General features: G+C 44.3%; 1 protein-coding gene across 3 annotated transcripts in view; it reads left to right on the top strand.

Moving 5' to 3' along the window:
- The window catches only part of TIAM1 (TIAM Rac1 associated GEF 1), a gene marked incomplete at both ends in the record, with an annotated part of 138,031 nt that overhangs the window by 10,182 nt on the left and 106,636 nt on the right, over positions 1–21,213 (top strand). For all 3 annotated transcript variants that reach the window (XM_079705045.1, XM_079705044.1, XM_079705043.1), the window contains 2 exons: positions 6,939–7,386; positions 13,916–14,088. In XM_079705045.1, the coding sequence (XP_079561171.1) occupies positions 6,939–7,386; positions 13,916–14,088 (621 nt within the window). The remainder of the gene's footprint in view (positions 1–6,938; positions 7,387–13,915; positions 14,089–21,213) is intronic.

Here is a 21,213-nt window from a genome sequence, read left to right as displayed (position 1 = left end):
TGGCGCAGTGGTTGAGAGTCCGCCTGCCGATGCAGGAGACATGGGCTCGTGCCCCGGTCTGGGAAGATCCCACATGCGCGGAGCGGCTGGGCCTGTGAGCCATGGCCGCTGAGCCTGCGCGTCCGGAGCCTGCGCTCCACAACGGGAGAGGCCACAGCGGTGAGAGGCCCGCATACCGCAAAAAAAAAAAAAAAAAAAAAAAAGTCTCAAAGGGAGCTGGGACACATGTAAAGAGGCTAAGAGTGGGAGGTCAAGAGGTACAGTTTACAAACTTCAGAATCAAATTCAGAATGGCCCTGGCTATTTGTGTAGAGAGAGGAAAGAAAAAAACCTTACAGTGATGGCAAATGGATACTGCAATATTTCTGTAAATCAAGAATGGCAATTATCGGTAGCAGAGCCTAGCAGTTACTTACAGCATAGGAAACATCATTTTCTTAGTTTATTGTGCAGTTTTGCGAATGTGAAAATAATTCAAGGGGATTACATTGGCTGGCACCAGCGTTGGTGGGCCTGTGTATTTTTCCCATGAGGCCTTGTTTTTCCCAAGTTCCTCAGCAACGCCCATTCTTTCATGTTAGTGCAGGAAGCTAGTAAGTGAGGTCAGGCAGCATCTCTCCTTGGGCTGAGATGTAAGTAAGGCTGAGGATGGACGTGACAGTAATTAGAGTTAACACTCTTGTGCAGGTACTGTGTGCTGGGCACCGTTCTAGAAACTTGTGTTACCTCAATCTCACATCCTACAAAGTGTCTTACAAAGTAAATATTGTTGCTCTTCCCATTATACAGGTGAGGAAACTGAGGCATGGATTGGTTCAAAATAACTTGCCCAGACATGACATTTGCTGTATTGAGATTACCACGGGAGGGTATACTAAGAGTATAGTATAGTATAGTACTGAGCGTACCAAGGAGAGAATGTTGGAAACCAAAGACAGTGCTTACGTGTGTGCATGTGTGGCAGAGGGGAGCCTTTAGATTTTGGGGATAAGATGAAGATGATAAGCCAGAGGGGGAATATTTTAGAATTTAATGAGGCAGAAATTGTTCTAATTCAAGGCTTCTGCAGGTCAAAATCTCCTCCCCCAGGGACGTCCCAGGTGGCCCAGTGGTTAAGAATCCATACGTCCACTGCAGGGGGCGCGGGTTCTATCCCTGGTTGGGGAATTAAGATCCTGCATGCCTCGTGGCATGGCCAAAAAAAAAAAAAAATCTCCTCCCCCCCATTGAAATTCTGTGAACTCTTCTCTTCTGTATTTACCTTCTCTATACGGGTGTATTGAAGCAAAGCTGGATTCAACGGGGAAATTAAACAAAGTGACCAACATACCAGTTTCTAATTGCATTCGACTTGTAACTACAATTTGCCAATTGACCCTCCTGGTCCCTGACTTATCCCAGGGCCCTTGAACTTTGTGGCTAATTAGCTCTTCAAAATTGTGTTCACACATCTTTAGTACAGCAAACCTGTCCCTCAGAGTCTTTCTAAATTCCCCGGTGGAAACAACTTGAGCCTCTGCCACAATGTGTCTTTAGCCTATGTTCATGCTGGGTGACCCTCCAGTTTTCAAGGCAGTGAAAACAGGCTTTGAATTTACCTCTTGCTGCCTCCACTTTAGTACCAGAGCTCATTTAAACATTTGCTGCCTGGCTAAAATGACAAAGAAAACTCTTGCCTGGCAGCTGTCGAATGTTTTGGGCAACAGCTGGCCACTTGTGCATCCAGTGGGGAAGTGCATGCATTCATGCTGGGAGACTGCCAATGGAATGGAAATCGGCGAGTGCTCGAAGAATCTGGCTTGGGAGGACTTGCCCAGGGAGAGAGGGATTTAAGAGCTTCTGTATTCCATGAATGTTGTTTATAATTGGAAACCTCTTCAGTGGAGTGGTTCTAACATGGGGAGTTTATTTTGAGCTATTTTTAGGAAATCTTTGGCTGGATCATGCACCATGTTGGGGGTTCTTTCTTTGTCTAGCTAGGGTCTTACCATTTCCCTTGACCTCCTCTGACTTCTGCTTTAAATTTCGGTATTTGGTTAAATATTCTAGGACTGATCGTATGCTAAGACATCTATCTAGAGAAGAAGGAACATGCCTTGCATTTGCCATAAAGACTGCTGGGCTTCTGTGGGAATTTTCCCTGGGGTTGATCATCTGGATTTCTTGCTGTTGGAAGAGTGGGGTGGTTGACAGGGGCTTTTTTTTTTTTTTTTTTTTTTTTTTTTTTTTTTTTGCTGTATGCGGGCCTCTCACTGTTGTGGCCTCTCCCATTGTGGAGCACAGGCTCCGGACATGCAGGCTCAGCGGCCATGGCTCACGGGCCCAGCCGCTCCGCGGCATGTGGATCTTCCCAGACTGGGGCACAAACCCGTGTCCCCTGCATCGGCAGGTGGACTCTCAACCACTGCACCACCAGGGAAGCCCGACAGGGGCTTTTAAGTGTGGGGAGAGTCAGGTTTCTCAAGTGTGAAGTGTCCTTGAGATGGAGGTCGGGAGGAGGAGGAACCCTTTGGAAAGATGCACCAGGAATGTTTGCATCACAATGATGCTGTCTTTCTTCTGAGCTATTGGAAGCCGTATCACAGTGGCATGCATCCTGCCATTTGAGAAGGATGGGCATTTAGGATGCAGCCTTGGAGCACTCTTTCAGTGTGTAAACCTAGTGCCTCTACATCAGTGTATCTGTCTTTGGTTTGTTCTAGAGATTCTGAGACCTATAAACTTGTAATTCTCGTGTGGCACTTAGGCATCTGGAGCCCTGCTGTAGATGACTGTCTCCCACACTCAAGGTGTAGGGGGATGTGGAATCCCGTTGACCATTCAGGTGTTGAGCAATGCCTCTGGCTGGGTGGACATCATTTCCCCCGATGCTGGAGCAAGGGTTTCTGGGTATTTGGCACATCCCAAGCTTCATGACCAAATAGAGGCCGGAGCTGGGCAGCCACCATCTGTTTCTGGACAGGCTGGGTCCAATATCAGTGGGAGGATGTGTACCACTTAGCCTGCTTAACCACCGTGGAAACAAGGTGGAGCTGGCTTGGATCACAGATCGGGAGCATTCTCCAGTGGTTACGCTCCCAAAGTGTGCCAGCTCAGCTGGGGCCAGTAGGTCTCTTACCTGGAGTAATCACTTCTTTGCTCGGTTTAATGGTCATCCCAGAGTTGAATACACGCAGCCTGGGCCATTGCAAGGTTGCAGTGTCAGTTGGCATGAGCACGTGTTCAAGTCTGACAAAGAGGTGAGTGTCTATTGAGGCCTCAACTCTTAGTTTCGGTAGAGACATCAAGGCATTCTGTAGGAGTTCATGGTTTGTGGGGATGTAGTAGACTGTTAAGAGACATGCCTGTCCAGTGTCTGCCTCTGTTTCCCTCATCTTCTTTTTCATCTTCTCTTTCTCCTTCCGTCCACTTTTGAGTCTGAGCTCTTTGCCGGGAAAGTCAAGGCATATAGATGCACAGTCACTCAGTTGTGTTGGGAAAACCTAGAAGGGGCACTGTTGCAAAACAGAGGGGAAGGCATGGAGTTGACTTTTGAGACAGGATCCAGTCAGGTGCTCCCTGCGGCTGAGCCATGGGGCCATCTTGTCAGAGTGGAGAAGGTCGTTGGAGGCATGGGCTCCAACCTCCAGTCTACCACCTGCCAGACTTGTGACTTTCTGAGCCTCAGCATCTCCATGCATTCACCAGGGGGATGGTTTGGCAAGGTTCCTTCCTGTTCCAGAGCTCTGGGAATTACAAGATGCCTGGAATTAATTTCTCCTTTTTGTTCTGAAGTCTTTCTCTTATGACCTAGAGAGGATACCTGTGTAGCTGATCTTTACCTGTCTTACAGAGGAGCAGCTCATCTTTTTTCATTTTTGAGGCGAGTTTATAGCTGATTTTGTCACTTCCTCCAGAGAAGGACTGAGGCCTGTGAAAATGAATCCAGATGTTGGTGAGAATCACACAAACTCCGCATCTCCCACCACCCATGGTTATCTTGAATAGTCAGTGATGGCCAGATTTACTTATTAGATCAAAAGGAATATGTATGGTAAATGTCCTTGCCAGAGAGAAATGTGCGTTGGTAACAGCACTCTCCTGTTTGTATAGAGAACTTTGACCTACTAGATCTGGGTCCTTGATGACCGTTGGTGCCGGGTAACAGGCAGGACAGCAGATGGCCAAGTGGCAGAACCAACAGTCACAGGGTCTGCGTCTGAGCCGCATCCATGGTTTCTTTGACACTCTTGAGTCCCTCTACATCCCAGGGACCTAAACTCCATTGCAAATGTCATTGGTCCTTAGAAACTCGCTTAACCACTTCCTGCTACTATGTCCCTTCTTACCTCCTCTTTGTTTTTTCTTTTCTTTCTTTTTTTTTCAAAAAAAGTTTTTTAATTAATTAATTAATTTACTTATTTTTGGCTGTGTTAGGTCTTCGTTTCTGTGCGAGGGCTTTCTCTAGTTGTGGCAAGCGGGGGCCACTCTTCATTGCGGTGTGCAGGCCTCTCACCGTCGCGGCCTCTCTTGTTGTGGAGCACAGGCTCCAGACCCGTAGGCTCAGTAGTTGTGGCTCACGGGCCCAGTTGCTCCACGGCATGTGGGATCTTCCCAGACCAGGGCTCGAACCCGTGTCCCCTGCATTAGCAGGCAGACTCTCAACCACTGCGCCGCCAGGGAAGCCCCTTCTTTTCTTCTTTTAAAATAAACTTTTTATTTTAGAACAGCTTTAGAATTACATAAACATTGCAAAGATAGTAGAAAGGGTTCCCATATACCACGCACTCAGTTAACCTTGAGCTCTTGGCCGAGGTGGTATTTGCCATGTTTTTCCACTGTCAAATTTCTACCCTTTGCACACTGTACTCCTTGTTGTGTGTTTCTGTGTTTTTTGAAGGTGTACAATGTGATGATTTAATATATGTATATACTGTGAAATGATTACCAAAATCAAGTTAATTAACATATCCATCACTCACATAATTACCCCTTCCTTCCTTCCTTCCTTTATCTCTCTCTCTCTTTCTTTCTTTTGTGGTGAGAGCACTTACAATTTACTTTCCTAGCAAATTTCAAGGATACAACATGGTATCATTAACTAGAGTCATCAGGCTGTATATCAGATCCCCAGAACTTATTATAATAACTAAAAGTTTGTAACCTTAACCAACCTTAACCAATGTCTCCCCATTTCCCCGGGCCCTCAGCCTCTGGCAACCACCATTCTACCCTCTGGTTCTGTGAGTTTTACATTTTTACATTCCGCATACAAGTCAATCATACAGTATTTGTCTGTGTCTCCTTGGCTTGTTTTCATGTCTGGCCCATTTTAAGTTGCTCACTTAAGATCTATTCATGATGCAAGTGAACTCTGAGGGCCCTAACTTAGAATTGACCAGGTGAGATGTGCGGAGACATGGGCACAAGACCTGTCTGGGCCTCGTGCAGGATGCTATTAGTATGTGGCTTGGTTCGTTCTGCCTACCCCGCCATTGCTTCTCATCAAAAATTTGAACGCAGGGCTTCCCTGGTGGTGCAGTGGTTGAGAGTCCGCCTGCCGATGCAGGGGACACGGGTTCGTGCCCCGGTCCGGGAGGATCCCACATGCTGCGGAGCGGCTGGGCCCGTGAGCCATGGCCGCTGAGCCTGTGTGTCCAGAGCCTGTGCTACGCAACGGAAGAGGCCACAACAGTGAGAGGCCCGCGTACCGCAAAAAAAAAAAAAAAAAAAAAAGATTTGAATACAAAGCATTGATTTATATGGCAATCACAATAGCCCGTTCGTTTTAACATTTTCAAACCGTAATTAACTATTTATGAGACTAAAGGCTTAACAAGTGGTTAAGCCCCCAAACCACATATTAATTTGCCATCGCTTCCTATTTCAGACTCACATTCCGATTCTCTCCCTTTGAGTAAAACCAGTCTAATTTCTTATCCATGAGCCTGTCGAGCTGTGCTGTCCAGTACTGCTGTCATTATCTTCCCTTGATGACTACCATTATTTAATCATTGTTTATGGATATGCCTTTAGCACTTCAGAGCAATTAAGATTCTGATTTAAGAACAGATCTGCCTGTCCCGGAAATGTTCATGCGAGCAGGGGCAGTGCTTTGGAAGTTCCAAATGTTTTTAAACTGGGAATGGATACCCGCCACATCTTGGCAGTGCCCCAAGCTGTCACTTGGCCCAGGGGCGGTGAGTAGCTTGCTTCGGGCTCCTAGCATCCCACCTTTGAAAGGGCAAGGTAATCGGAGAGCCTGCATTGGAGCTGTGAGCCCCACAGACTTTTTTTAGCTCAATGTGGAGTGAGAAGCTGCTTGTTTTCAGGAAGCGAAGCTGATTGGAGCCTGAGGACTCTTCCCTGCTCCTGGGCTGTGGGTCCTTGCTGGGTGAGTGGGTGAGGTAGCACATTAGTTATCTTTTTAGTCACCAGATTATAGAATAGACCCCTAACTAGGCCCTTTGTTAAAAAAAAAAAAAGTTATCAGTAAAGACTTCATTATCCCTTGGAACCCCCTACCTCTGGAATAACTCATCAGCCAGCAGAATTTTCTGGAACTCCAGGCAGGCTGATGAGGGTGAGGGTGCCGAGCTCACTCAGCAGGGCAGTGGGAGCATCTCAATAGCTGATTTGCCAATTACCTAATTACCTAAGTCAGATAATTGATAAGTTTTCTGAAATCGTGCTTGCTTTTTAAAAATGTTTCTTGAACATTCCAAATTGTTGACATTCATACCGGGGAAGCTTCGTGGTTTTCCTGAGCTGCTCTCTGCAGGCAAGTTGGGTTTGTGCGGGTCAGGGGAGTGAGGAATAATTGGTCCGGGAGAGGCTGGGAGCAGCGATGCCCTGTGGGTTGCCTGCAGCTACACAGCCCCTGGCTGGACCGACAGGAGCCCCTGGGTTACTTCTCTGCATGACACACGTCTTCTTTTTTCTCCCTTTCGGCTCCCAAGGATGTTAATGCGGGCGAAGGTAGCGAGTTTGCCGACAGTGGGATCGAAGGAGCCACCACCGACACGGACCTCCTGTCCAGGCGATCCAATGCCACCAACTCCAGCTACTCACCCCCCACCGGCCGCGCCTTTGTGGGCAGCGACAGCGGCAGCAGCTCCACCGGGGACGCAGCCCGCCAGGGGGTGTACGAGAATTTCCGACGGGAGCTGGAGATGAGCACCACCAACAGCGAGAGCCTGGAGGAGGCCGGCTCGGCGCACAGCGACGAGCAGAGCAGCGGTACCCTGAGCTCCCCGGGCCAGTCCGACATCCTGCTCACGGCCGCGCAGGGCACAGTGCGTAAGGCCGGAGCCCTGGCAGTCAAGAACTTCCTGGTGCACAAGAAGAACAAGAAGGTGGAGTCGGCCACCCGGAGGAAGTGGAAGCACTACTGGGTGTCCTTGAAAGGTGAGAGGGGGAACATCCTTCCTGCGGTGCTGGGTACATCCTGTGCTCCGTGGGGGACCTGTGCAAATGATGTTTTTCAATTACATGGAACTTCTATTTCATGCTAATTTCAAAACGTATTTTGTGGTGGTAAGAATACTTAACGTGAGATCTACCTTCTTAGCATAGTTTTGGGTGTACGTTCCGGTATTGTTGACTAAGGCACTCAGTCGTACAGCACACCTAGAATGCAATCATTTTATCGAGCTGAAACTTTATGTCCCTTGATTAGTCACTCCCCATTTTCCTTTTCCACCAGTGTTTTATTTTCTTTACTGTTTCACCGCTAAGCTATTGGAGCCTCTCGTCTAGTTTTCTCATATATACAGCTGGTTCTCCTGACAGTTTGAAAGGCTTGAGTTCCAAAAGAATATGTTTTTGGAATCATTCCAAAACATGTGCCTCCCGAAGTGACTGTTTTGGAGGGAAAAATCACTGGTTTGAATCTTATGAAATTGTCATTTTGGGGGTAAAACATGATGGAATATTGCTAATTTCATAGGGTTCAACCCAGTGCTTAGTGGAATGTCTGAGCCATCTATGTTTGTGAAAAAGTCACTGTTTTATGGTCAGACTTTGAATATTTGAGTATGTGTGTATATATATAGATACATATCTATATACATGTATATATATCCATATACAATGGTATATCTATATGCAATTGTCTTTCTTTTCATTAGTAAGCATAATACATTCATGTCTTGCTATTCATTATCGCTTTACACACACTTTAGAAGTATGTATATGTATTTTTGCAGGTCTGCATATATCTTGCTGGTGTAGAAATTGTAACACATTTGTGAGCTTTGTGTCTTAAAAAGAAAAACACTTCTCAAGACCGCTTAGAATCTTTTTTTTTTTTGCTATACGCGGGCCTCTCACTGCTGCGGCCTCTCCCGTTGAGGAGCACAGGCTCTGGACGCGCAGGCTCAGCGGCCATGGCTCACGGGCCCAGCCGCTCTGCGGCATGTGGGGTCTTCCCAGACCTGGGCACGAACCCGCGTCCCCTGCATCAGCAAGTGGACTCTCAACCACTGTGCCACCAGGGAAGCCCCCGCTTAGAATCTTTGACACAAGCTGGATTTGAAGCAGGGTTAGTACATGGCAGGATAGGTTAGACAGGTTAATAAGCATGAAGGATGGGTCCAGAAGGAAGAAGCCTGGGCTCAGCTGGTGTGGTGCACCCATGACTCCATCTGATACTGGATTTCACCAACTGTGGCTGGTATGGAACAACCAATCCTAGAGGCATGGAACAGCCTAGAGCTCTGTGCAGTGGTGTAAACCCCCCCAGGGACAAGCAGGGTTTGGGTGGGCCCCATTACTAATGCTGCCAGCTGTTGCTTCAGTACCTGGTGAAACAGAAAGGGAGCATGTTAATTAGACTCTAGGTCTTGCTGCATGTCACTGAGACCCACAATGACAGTGCCTCAAGCAAGACAGAAGTTTATTTCCCTTCCACCTAGCAGAGGTGGGGCATCTAAGAGTGATGGGCTGACTCTTTGCTGTTAAGTCATCCAGAAGCCAGCATTCCTTTTGTCGTTGCTTAACTGTCCCTAGAGCATTGTGTTAGTCTGAATGATTAGGATAGCTCACCAGCGGGTCCAGGTTCCAGCAGAAAAATGGGGGAAGTGGAGGGTGTATCCCTCTGCACTGAGGGTACAACCTAGAAGTTGCCTGCATCTCTTTTGCTTCCATTGCATTGGCCAGAAATGAGTCCAGCCTAGCTGCAAGGGAGGCAGGGATGGGCCCAGCTGAGCACTGGGGTTTCTATTACTGCAGAAGAAAGGGGGTTGTGTGTTTTAGGCAACAACCAACTGTCCCATAGAGGAGTCTTTCCTCTTGACAGCCGGTGCAGGGTAGCTTCCCCTACTGCCAAGGGCCTGTGTGTCTAATGTTGCTGCGTGTTTAGGGTGAGATGCTGTCTTTTCTTCATGTCTAGTTTTTAAAACTTGGTGGGTTATTTCATCTTGTTGCTCCACTTCCAAGGATGTCTTAGGTAGAGTCAGGTTCTTTCTCATGTCCTTTTCTCTTTCGGAAAGTCTACCTTAGTGGTTTCAAAGTTTGAATAGATGTGGAATTCTGGCAGCCATGGTATCTTCTGTGGAAAATCACAGGAATTACTGATATTAAACTTTAAATTTTATTTTCTATGCTAAATCAAATACCATAATATAGTCTGTATAAAGTGTGTATGACATTTTGAACACACACGTGAAATAAGAACATTGAATTTGAGCACATTCTATCAGTTTACACATACGCACAGCACACTTTGCTTTTAGTTTTCCATTGTGAATTGGGAAAAGTGTTTTTTTTTTTTTTTTTTTTTTTGCGGTACGCGGGCCTCTCACTGTTGCAGCCTCTCCCGTTGCGGAGCACAGGCTCCGGATGCACAGGCTCAGCGGCCATGGCTCACGGGACCAGCCGCTCCGCGGCATGTGGGATCTTCCCGGACCGGGGCACGAACCTGTGTCCCCTGCATCGGCAGGCGGACTCTCAACCACTGCGCCACCAGGGAAGCCCGGGAAAAGTGTATTTGATGTCATGGTTCTGCTTGTGAAACACAGATGTTCGTTCTTTGGGAGCATTTTGGAGAACTGCTACTGTTCTTTCTCACATGGGACCTGCCTTGGCTTAATTTAGAGGCACTACAAGGTCGTGTCTGAGGGGCCCTGCTCTCTGCTCCTCCCCTAAATGTCCACACCACTGGACGCTGCAGCCTCTGTTCCCTTTAGCAGCCCACCTTATTGTTCATTTTGTTAACTAATGCTGAGTTTTTTTGTTTTTTTTTTTGTACGTGGGCCTCTCACTGCTGTGGCCTCTTCCGTTGCGGAGCACAGGCTCCAGACGCGCAGGCCCAGCAGCCATGGCCCATGGGCCCAGCCGCTCCGCGGCACGCGGGACCCTCCCAGACCGGGGCACGAACCCACGTCCCCTGCATCGGCAGGCGGACTCTCAACCACTGCGCCACCAGGGAAGCCCCAATGCTGAGTTTTTAACAACATGATTAGAAGACCACCGGCAGTCACGGTCACCTGAGATGCTTCCTGGGTTATATCCATACCTGCCAAATCTCAACAGTTTGGAGGTGGGGCCCTGTATTAGTCCCTGTACTGGAGCTGCTATAACAGAGTACCACAGACTGGGTGGCTTAAACAAAAGAACTTTATTTTCTCACAGTCTTGGACCCTAGAAGTCTCAGATCAAGGTGTCATCAGGTTTGGTGTTTTCTGAGGCCTCGCTCCTGGGCTTGCAAATGGCCGTCTTCTTCTAGTATCTTCACGTCCTCCCTCTGTACCTGTCTATGTCCAAATCCCCTCTTGGTTTTTTTTGTTTTTGTTTTTGTTTTTTTGCGGTACACTGGCCTCTCACTGTTGTGGCCTCTCCCGTTGCGGAGCACAGGCTCCAGACACGCAGGCTCAGCGGCCATGGCTCACGGGCCTAGCCGCTCTGCGGCATGTGGGATCTTCCCGGACCGGGGCGCGAACCCATGTCCCCTGCATCAGCAGGTGGACTCTCAACCACTGCGCCACCAGGGAAGCCCCCAAATCCCTTCTTCTTATAAGGACAGCAGTCATATTGGATTAGGGCCCACCCTTATGACCTCGTTTAATTTTAATTACCTCTGTAAAGACCTTATCTCCAAATACAGCCATATTCGGAGGCCCTGGGTTAGGACTTCGGCATAGGAACTTGGGGGCATATAATTCAGCCCATGACAGGCCCGGAATTTGTGGTTTAAACAGGCTTCCCAGGTGATTCTTACACTAAGTATGAGAATAGCACTGTTAGTGGTGTAGAATAAAAATAATTAGGTGGTTTTTTACTTGGGACGTGGAAGCGGGGGCTGTTTTGTTTCTGCTGTTCTTTAGAGAATAAATGATCAAGGCAGGCAAGGTGTGGGTGCTCAGCCCACACACCTATTAGAGGAGGGAGGCTTCACTTTCTTGGTGACCCAGATCTGAGTGACACAATCTGTCAGGATCCAGGCCCAGAGCACAGAGCTGCCGAGTCCTTTGCTTCTTACTCCTGACAGGTCCCATTATATATTGAGAAACTTGGGGCTTGTCCTTGCCATTCAAAGGCAGGGCTTGCTGCTGACTTGGGCTTGGCTATGGAGAAATAAAAAGCAGAGTACCTGGGAACCGTAGGCTAGAAAATTCGCCAAAGTTTCTTTCACTTTTGACAGAATAATTAATTTTACAAAAAAAAAAGGTTTTATTTAGAATTAATCTCTGGAGTGTCTCCATCCACAACTGAAAAGCATACAGATTATGTTCAAGTGAAGATGAAGGTAAATGGACCTGTTACCAGGGACCACGTGGTTCCCAAATTTGCTGCTTCTCATTAGTCTTAAAATTGGAGCATGTAGATAATTGAGTACAAGCTGATTTTTAACCACCCACTGTCACGGGCGATTGTAAACCAACGTTGAAAAATTATGAAAACAGCAATTTGGGAAGACATAAGATGTTCAATGTGTGGATGCCCCGTATCCATTATCTATAGGCTTCAGTGTCTGTTCTCAAACTATGGTAAAGCTGTGTTGCTCCTTTTCTTTTACAGATCTGTTCATCATTAGTGTAATATTAGTCCTAAGGATTATTTAGAGCAAGGTTTCTCAACAGAAGGCCTAGTGACATTTTCTGGATAATTCTTTGTCATGAGGCCTGTCCTGGGCATTGTAGGATGTTTAGCAGCATCCCTGTCCGCTACTCACCTCCTTCTGTTCCCCACCCCCAAGTTGTGACAGCCAAAAATGTCTCCCGACTTCACCAAATGTCCCTCATTCAGCAAGACTGCCCCACCTTAGGAACCTCAGATTTGGAGGAAAAGGGCCTCCCCTTTCCATTTCTTTTCTTTTTGTGTCTCTGAATCTATGTTAGCTTAAGACATGGAAAGAGAGGTATAGATGATTCCGAATGTGACCTCTGTGTTCCTGTAAAAACTTGAGATCTTCAAAATAACAGGAATTATAAGAAAAATAGGGTTGGACCAGAACACTCCGTAAGTATATAATTAAATTATAGGTAAGCAACTTATTACTACAAAACTTAAAAAAATAGAAAACAAAACCCTACTAAAATTACTCTCATAACATTCCTAATTTCCAACAAGAAATATCACAGAAAACGTACAGCCTGAAGAAAAAAAAGTGACTATAACTTGAATGGATTAGAGGAAGAATTGAAACTCCTGAATTATGGAGACAAGGACAATAGTTATAAAACCATGAAATTCGGGAACTCCGTGCAGTAGACATTTAGGCAGAGCTCACGGTCAGGCTGTACCAAGGCAAACACTGTGAAACGAGTGGGCCTCGCGTGCCAGCGTGCTGCATGCGGCTGTGCTGGGGGACATTGCATCCAGCAGCTGTTACATGCTCCTGTGAAATATTACGGGCTAGGAAAAATCGCCTTTGCACTCATGTGACTTTTCCATTGATCCCCATCGTTCTACGTTGTCAGTTATGAATTTGCTTTACAGAAGTTCATACTGCAGGCGCGTAGATGGTACTTGGAAGTCTTTGTGATTCACATAAAGGGTGGCCCTTGTTTGTGGTAAGAAAGGTGCTGAAGACGGGCCAAGTGGCTTATGCTGACGTTAAAGAGTCAGAAAGCTGGGCCCAGGTTTCCCCTGAAATGATGACTTGAGAGCAAGTGCTCAGTGAGTAATTACTAATAAAGTGCGCCTCACGTGTAGGCCATGACGGAGGGTATCTATGGAACCCACCTTGCCACAAATGTAGGAGAGGTTTCTATTGCTCCTGTCTCATTTAGTTTCACAGTATAATTAAGTGGACCAGGCCTCTGGCCTCCCCCAGGCCTTCATATGTGTGCCATGCATTTCCTCTTCCAGGAGGGACAAGGACATGGCTGATCTCTAGAAAAACATTTTATAGAAAAGATCTGAGACTGAAAGTCTGTCATTTCTTTCCTTATCCTGAAAGCACCTAAAGCCAGTGTTATATTTTGTTTTCTCCAAGGGCATAATCAAAAACCCCAATAAATTGTGTTCTCTGGTTGCATATCCTGTGAGACATATTGAGAGAGACTCCAGTGGGGCAGAACTGGTGCCGGTCCTCCCTCAGCGGTGCTTGCTGTTCAGGCCTGAGGAGCTGAATGTACAGCCACCACTGGCCAGAGGAGCCATCAGACCCCCATATGCCTGTGAGGATATCTGTCACTTTCTAAAACAGGAAGTAAGATCTTAAAGAACTTGAGGGCATGAATGATGAAACTGTGATTTAAGAGTCTTTACACAACATTGTAAATCAACTATACTTCAATTTAAAAAAAAAAAGTCTCTGTCCAAGCCCGTCCAAGACTTAGTACAAGCATAGCCCCATTCTCTTTACTTCCTAGGTTTCACACTCATTTCCAGCCCTTTCCTGGTAACAGGGCACAAACAACAGTTTCCACTACAGACTTTTTGGTTGCATGAGCCCCAAATACTCACGCGGACCCTCATTCTGTTTCCTCAGGGTGCACGCTCTTTTTCTACGAGGGCGATGGTAGGTCTGGAATAGACCACAACAGCATCCCCAAGCATGCCGTCTGGGTGGAGAACAGCATCGTGCAGGCCGTGCCTGAGCACCCCAAGAAGGACTTCGTCTTCTGCCTCAGCAATTCCCTGGGTGATGCCTTCCTTTTTCAGGTTTGTTGGGCTCCTCCTTTGCAGAGCATTTCAGATCTCTTACCAGATACCTTCGTCTCCTGCCCATGTACCTCACCCTGTTTTCCTTTGAGTGGTGAGTTCTATCTTTTGCACATTATAGGAACAAAAATGATGAATGACAAAATAAATGTCTATACTGAGTTCCAGGAATGATTGAACTCACCCAGAGGCCTCCACAGTGAAGCCCGAGGAGGGGTGTGGGTTGAAGGATTTTTCACTGTAGTCTCGATATCATTTGTGTAGCACTTTAGAGAAGGGATCATGAATTCCTTAATTTAGACATGATTTGTGCTGTCAAAAGTTTTCATCATAATATGTTCTCTTCTAATATAACTCATAAAGTAAAATCATGACATAGCAGAAATGACTAGCTATACCCAGCCAGTTTCTCTTCCTCATCTTTTCAGAACTTCGTACTGAAAGTTCTTGAAGGTTGATGGTTAATTGTATTAAAACATACCAACCTGCTTATCACTTCAGGGTTAACATTTGCTTCTATAGGGAATCCTTTGAGTTTGGTCAGTTGTGATATACTTTTTGTGGTGTTAGTTAGGCTTTCTTCATTTATTCCCATAATACAGGAATTCCTCAAGCCTTTATTCCATGCTTCCTATATGCTATGCATAGTGATATTGAGAATACCAAGAAGATATTTTGATACAGTTTCTACACTTGAAAGTGTTCACATATAATATGGAAGACAGACGTTGGAATGAATTGATCTTTATGATGTGGTAAACCTTGACAGTGAATGGTAAAGGAAGAGTAGGGATGAACTGAGTGAAATTGACAGTGAGGATATTCCATGCCACAGAGAGAGTTGGAATAAAGGCATGGCAGAGAGTAATAGGTTATTTCACCATGTTTCTGGGTTTGTCCCCTATAGTTATTTCCATTTGGGCAATTAAAGTAAGAAATATAAAGTAGTAATTTTTTTTGTGAACAATCAAAAAGCATGTATTTTTTCTTTCTTTCAATCTATGATGTAAAACACACATAAGGAGGAGTGCACAAACATGAATTTATTGCTCAATGAAGTGTCACAAAGTAACCACCACCCAGGACAAGAAACAGAAGGTTCTAGCACCCTACAACGTTACATGAATATATGCAGCTTACTGGTTGAATAGAGTGAACATGTATTATATTATCTAAGCCAGAACACTTTTGTTCATCTGGGAATGTCTTCATTTCTCCTCCATGTTTGAAGATAGTTTTGCTGGATATAGAATTCTTGATTGACAGTCTTATTTCAATGCTTTGAAAATGTCACTGTATTGCCATCTGGCCCTCATAGATTCTAATGAGAAATCACCTGTTAATCTTAAGAGGATACCTTTTATAGATAAGTTGCTTTGTTCTTGCTACTTTGGGGATTTTATATTTGTCTTTAAACAGTTTGATTATGATATGTTTAAATATTGATTTCTTTCAGTTTATTATACCTGGAATTCTTTGAGTTTCTTGGATGTACTGATGTATATACGTGTTTGAATCACATTTGGAAAGTTTTCAGCTGTTATTTTTTCAAATAATCTTCCTGCTCATGTCTCTTCTCTCTTCTCCTTCTGGGACACCTATTATGTTTAAGTTAGTATGCTTGATTGTGTCTCATAGATCTCTGAGACTCTGTGCATCTTTCTGTATTCTTTTTTTGTTTTGTTGCTTAGACTGGATAGTCTCAGTTGACCTACTTCAAGTTCACTGATTCTTTTCTTTTTTTGCCAGTTCAAATCTGCTCTTGAGCCCCTCTGTTGAATTTTTCACTTCATTTATTCTACATTTTAACTTTAGAATTTGTATTTGGTTCTTTTTAAAAGAGAATAATTTTTATTTCACTACTGATATTCTCTAATGATTGGAGAGATTACCTTAAGTGCCCAGAAGTAATAAATCTCTTACTCTTTCCCAAGGACCTCTGTATGTACCTCTTCAACACTTAGGCAGTTAGTTTACAGCTCTGCCGTAGTCTTCACCTCTGTTTGCACAGAGCCTCGAGATCAGCCTGAGGGGTGAGCACAGGGCCTTCTCAGGGTTTTCTGAGCATGTGTACAGTTCTGTGCATGTATGTGACCTTCTAAATTCTGAGGACTATGGATATCTTACTCCCCAGCTTTTCCTAAAGTTTCTCAGTCAACTCTGTTTTGCCCCAGCTGTTACCACAACCTCAGGCAACTGTGATATTGAACAGTTGTCACTGATTGCTTTTTACAAACCGACCTGGAGTAAAGGGTTGTGTACATGAATGAGTTCTGAGTCAAGTCAAATAGCTACAAGCCCTGTGAATGGGGATTTCTTATGCAGTATTAAACAGGTCAGATAATGACTTTTCTGAGAATGGTGTTTTGGGGGAGCTCCAAACCCATTCTGCCCCCTTCAGTGGCTGCTGGTTTGACTGCTGGTTTTCACATGAATGTGGAGATAGAGAGATGACGAGAACAGTGCAGTAAGATACCCTTATACTTAATATTGTTACTGAGATTCAGCCTTTTTTTTTTTTCAATAAATGCACCTCAATTAAGTCGCAAGACTTAATTTCCAGAGTTCTGAAAAAGTCCATCTTGACAATTTTTGCCAGTGTTGTTATTGCTTTTATGGAGGGTCATCTTTTTGAGGTTCTTATTTTCCCATTGCTTCTGATGGACTCATGAGGACACTTTAGAGACTAGACAATTTTAAGAGTTATAGCAGCACTATTAACAGTTACGCCAGGATAATAGGCATAAGTTTCAATAGTCCTAGGCTAACTGAGATGTATGACAACCTTTCCATATGTACATTTGAGTTGACCCCAGTTTGTAGGGATCCTGAGCAGTATTGCTATGAGTATTCATTCTTCTATCTATGTTCAGGATACATTTGTCCACATTTCTTTTGGTACATACCTAGGACTGCCATTGCTGGGTCATGGGATATATGCACACATTCAAGTCTCCTAGCTACTGTCAGTTTCCAAAATTATTGAAATAATTTATGCTCCCATCAGCAGCCTAGGAGAATTCCAGTTCTTCCTCATCCTTGTCCACACATATTATTGTCAGATCTTTTTTTAAAAACTATTAGTATGAAGTTGAGCACATTTTTATGGGTTTAATGACTATTTCAATATCATCTTTTGTGAAGTTTCTATTTCAGTCTCCTGCCTCTTTTTCCATTTAGTCATCTTTCTTCTCTTGATGATTCATAGCAGTTTTTTACATATTTTGTATATCATCTCTTTGTTGACTATATGCATTGAAGATATCCTTTTCCATTAGGTGGTTAGCCTTCAACTCTCTTAAAGTTATTCTTTGTTATACCAAAACTTTTAGATTTTAATGTAGTCTCATTTCTCAAGTCTTCCCTAATGGGTAGTGCTTTGTGTATCCTATTAAAAAAATATACATGCTCTGTTTCCTGAAAATATTCTTCTATATAACTTATAAACCATTGTGTTTCCAAATCTAGCATAGCTTTTTATTAATTAATGGGATATCTTGCAAATGAGGAAATGCCTAACTACTTTAACAATAACAACAATAATAACATTATTATGATACCAGCAGTTATCTTTTACTGTGCCCTTATTGTGTGCCACTGCCTTGAAAGTGTTTTACAATGTGAATCCACTTAATTCTTCCAGAAATCAGTGAATTAGATTGTGTATCCATATTTTGACTAATCGATGTGGATTGTGTACCGCCTTTTGTGAAGCTAAGGCTTACAGAGGCTAATGATTCGATGTCAAGTCACAGTTACTGAGTGTTGGGGCTGGATTCAAACCAAGCCTCTCTTTCGCCAAAGCCCCTTATTGTCTAAGTATATTATTTATCCCATTACTATTACTACTTACCCTAAGAAGAACATGGGCAAGAATCAGTGATTACAGTAAAACGTGACTTTTTCTCATTCTTAGAATTAAGCCACTCACTGGGAATATTTCAAAACTAACTTGATTTTGGCCATTCTTGCTTCATTATACAGGTTAGATGATAATCTCATTGATTTCAGGATACTCTCTTTTTTACCTACACACCCATGATGTGAATTCCTTTTGAAAGGACTTTCCTGGCCATAAAATTGCTAATAGAATCTGAATACCCATTAGGTCACATTGAATAAAATTCTTTTGTGGCAACATAGGACCTTATTCATGAAAACCTCTGTGTCCTCTTGTTTTGGTGAAATTTTTATGCTACTTACGTGGGATAGAGCACAAAATGAACCTTTTCAGAGGAAATTACTGCTCTTTAGGGTCCATGAGGGCATTTTCTACCTTCTACTTATTGTAATCCACATGACTCTGGAGGGGCTGAATTTGAAAGGAACCTGTGTGTGTAGGGGCTGAGGCTAAAGCGAGGGAGATCAAGCACGATTATGGAAATAATTTGTAGGTTATTCCAGCCCCAGGGCTCAGTTCAGCGCACACAGTTTCCGGAGCTCGTATGCTTCTGATCTGATGCTGTTATTCAGATTCGCCCATGGAAAGGAGATTCATGTTACCAGCAGAAGTAGAAAAGGGGTTTTGTGTGCCAGATGGGGGTGGGAATGGGCATGAATGTTAGAGCAGCTTATATAGAAGAAGTGCTACCCTGTCTGCAAAGGGAGGCTATAGCTCCTGAATTTAAACTATTTTAATTAGCGTTCTTCCCTCCAACTAGAAGCCAGAAATAGCACCCATCACCTACAAAGTACCGTTTCCTCTTGGCCCTCTCTTCATCCATTATGGGAGGATGTTAAAATTCCAAAAAGCTCAGTGACTTTTATGGTAACGTATCCTAATATTAGTTTTAAATTCCTATATTAAATGCCTTGGGAACATAGTTAGCAGGCAGAGTAAGAATGATGCCTGATTGGGTAGAAAATCGTATGCAATTATATATCTAAAGAAGTGTAGAAAATATTATCTCTAAGGGGTCACTGCCTTTCCATAGAATGTTTCTTATCATTAGGAATGTCACTTGTATGAGGCTACAGCATGCATATATGTATATAAATAAGTAAATATATATATATTGCTGATCCCCAACTCCTAATTTTTATAGCATGCATATTTTAAAAAAGACCCTTTTAAAAGAAGAATAGTATTTGTATCTTTATGTTGAGTTGGGGATTGGATGTGATAATGCAGGTCAGGTATCTGATAGCAAATGCTCAATAAATGTTATAGTTAGCATTTTAATTATAAGAAAATGAGACTAGTTCCCCAAGTATCTTTACAGAAGTTGAGTGTGGCTTCTGTGTGAAAAGTCTAAGGCTTTGAGTTTTATCACGTTCTGGGGAATTATCTTCAAGTGCCACATCTGGTTGTACGTATCAGACTCGATGAAGGTCATTGGCATATGCCCTGGACAAGGGCAGCCAGATTAAGAAGAAATATGGAAATCCTCTTTCACAAGGAGCATCACGTGGACTTGGTAGAAAAGACTTTAGAAAGGATTTAGTATCTTGGACTTGAGTAGATTAACATCCAGCCTCCCTCGTAAGGTAGGCACCATCTCTGCAAGGCCCCCCACAGCTGGTCAGCCTGGACATCTGGACAACTTCCATCCCTGGGAAGCTCCCAGCTCTTTAACCATCTCCTTTGTTAGTTGGCTCCAAGTTCTAGAAAGTTCTTCGCCATGTTGAGATAATACGTTCTTTCCGGTGACTTTTGCCATTTCCCTTTGCTTCCATATTCTCCCCCAGAGTTTAAAGTAAGCCTTTCCTGCTTATTCTTTCTCATAACCTTCTAAATACTTGAAAACAGCTCTCATTTCCCTCCACCATGTCTCCTGTTTAGGTCTCCCTGCTTGAGGTTTCCGAGCCAGTCTCCCAATGATTCAGTTCTTCTCCTTGACGTTCTCTCTCGTGTTCCAGAACCTGACACCCTGTCAGGTTCTGCCCTGTGCCGCCTGCATTTTGGTTCCTGTTCCTCTCATTTCCTCCATGATGCTGGTGTCAATTCCTTAATTTATTAGAAACCACAACAAACGGATGACTCATACCCAGCTTGTGGTCTCTCCAACCCTCAGCATCAAGGTCTTCTCCATCTTATTTTAATAGATTTTTTGAAAAGTCCAAATGCAGAACTTAGATTTACCTCTTTGAAATTTTACCTTTGTGGTTTTCGTCTGTCTAATGAAATCATCTAGGATCTTAATTTGATCTTCCCTGATGTTTATATCCCTCCTAACTTGGAGGTATCTAGAGATATGACAAATTCAATGTTTGGTCTGTATTCTCATTGTTAAGTGTTGACTTGGTCTCTAGCTAAGTCCTGTTTTCTCATCACTGTAGATCATTTCCCTGCCTCTCGCCAGCCACTTAGAAATATTTACCTTTGGTTTTGGCATAAGTTGGTTGTGAAGAAGGGTCACCGATGGCATGTGTGGAACTCCAGGCCAAATTTTTTAATCTCTGTAAAGAATTGGACTCAACCCAGATCATCTTGTCAGCACCATTCTGGTGGCTCAATCTCATGCCATCTGGTGAAAGAAATAGCAGATATGACCCACGAGCCATAGACTCAAGTTCAAGAGCTCCTTAGGGCATCCTATGAATGCCTCATTTGGGATAGAGGATCAGAGAGCTCCCTGAAGGGGAGAAAGTGAATGGGGTCCCTCCTGGACCCAGCCCATTCCCAGTACCAGAGGGGGCCTTTGCAAAGGATGAGGTGCCATTGGCCCTGCTCTAAGGTGAGTATTGTGGGAGAGTATGGATGTTGAAGTGCAAAATGATGCACAGGGCTTGTAATTGTTTGCAGTGCATGCCCTGCTATTAATGTGTTCAGAGGTTTCTCCACATATGTTAAAAGTACAGTGCACAGGGGCTTCCCTGGTGGCACAGTGGTTGAGAATCTGCCTGCTAATGCAGGGGACGCAGGTTCGCGCCCTGGTCTGGGAAGATCCCACATGCCGTGGAGCAACTAGGCCCGTGAGCCACAACTACTGAGCCTGTGTGTCTGGAGCCTGTGCTCCGCAACAAGAGAGGCCACGATAGTGAGAGGCCCGTGCACCTTGATGAAGAGTGGCCCCCGCTTGCCACAACTAGAGAAAGCCCTCGCACAGAAATGAAGACCCAACACAGCAAAAATAAATAAATAAATTATTAAACTCCTACCCCCAACATCTTCTAAATAAATAA

The sequence above is a fragment of the Hyperoodon ampullatus genome (genome assembly GCF_949752795.1).
Source record: "Hyperoodon ampullatus genome assembly, chromosome: 5".
Lineage (NCBI taxonomy): Eukaryota > Metazoa > Chordata > Mammalia > Artiodactyla > Ziphiidae > Hyperoodon > Hyperoodon ampullatus.
This window is presented reverse-complemented; position numbering and strand designations above follow the sequence as displayed.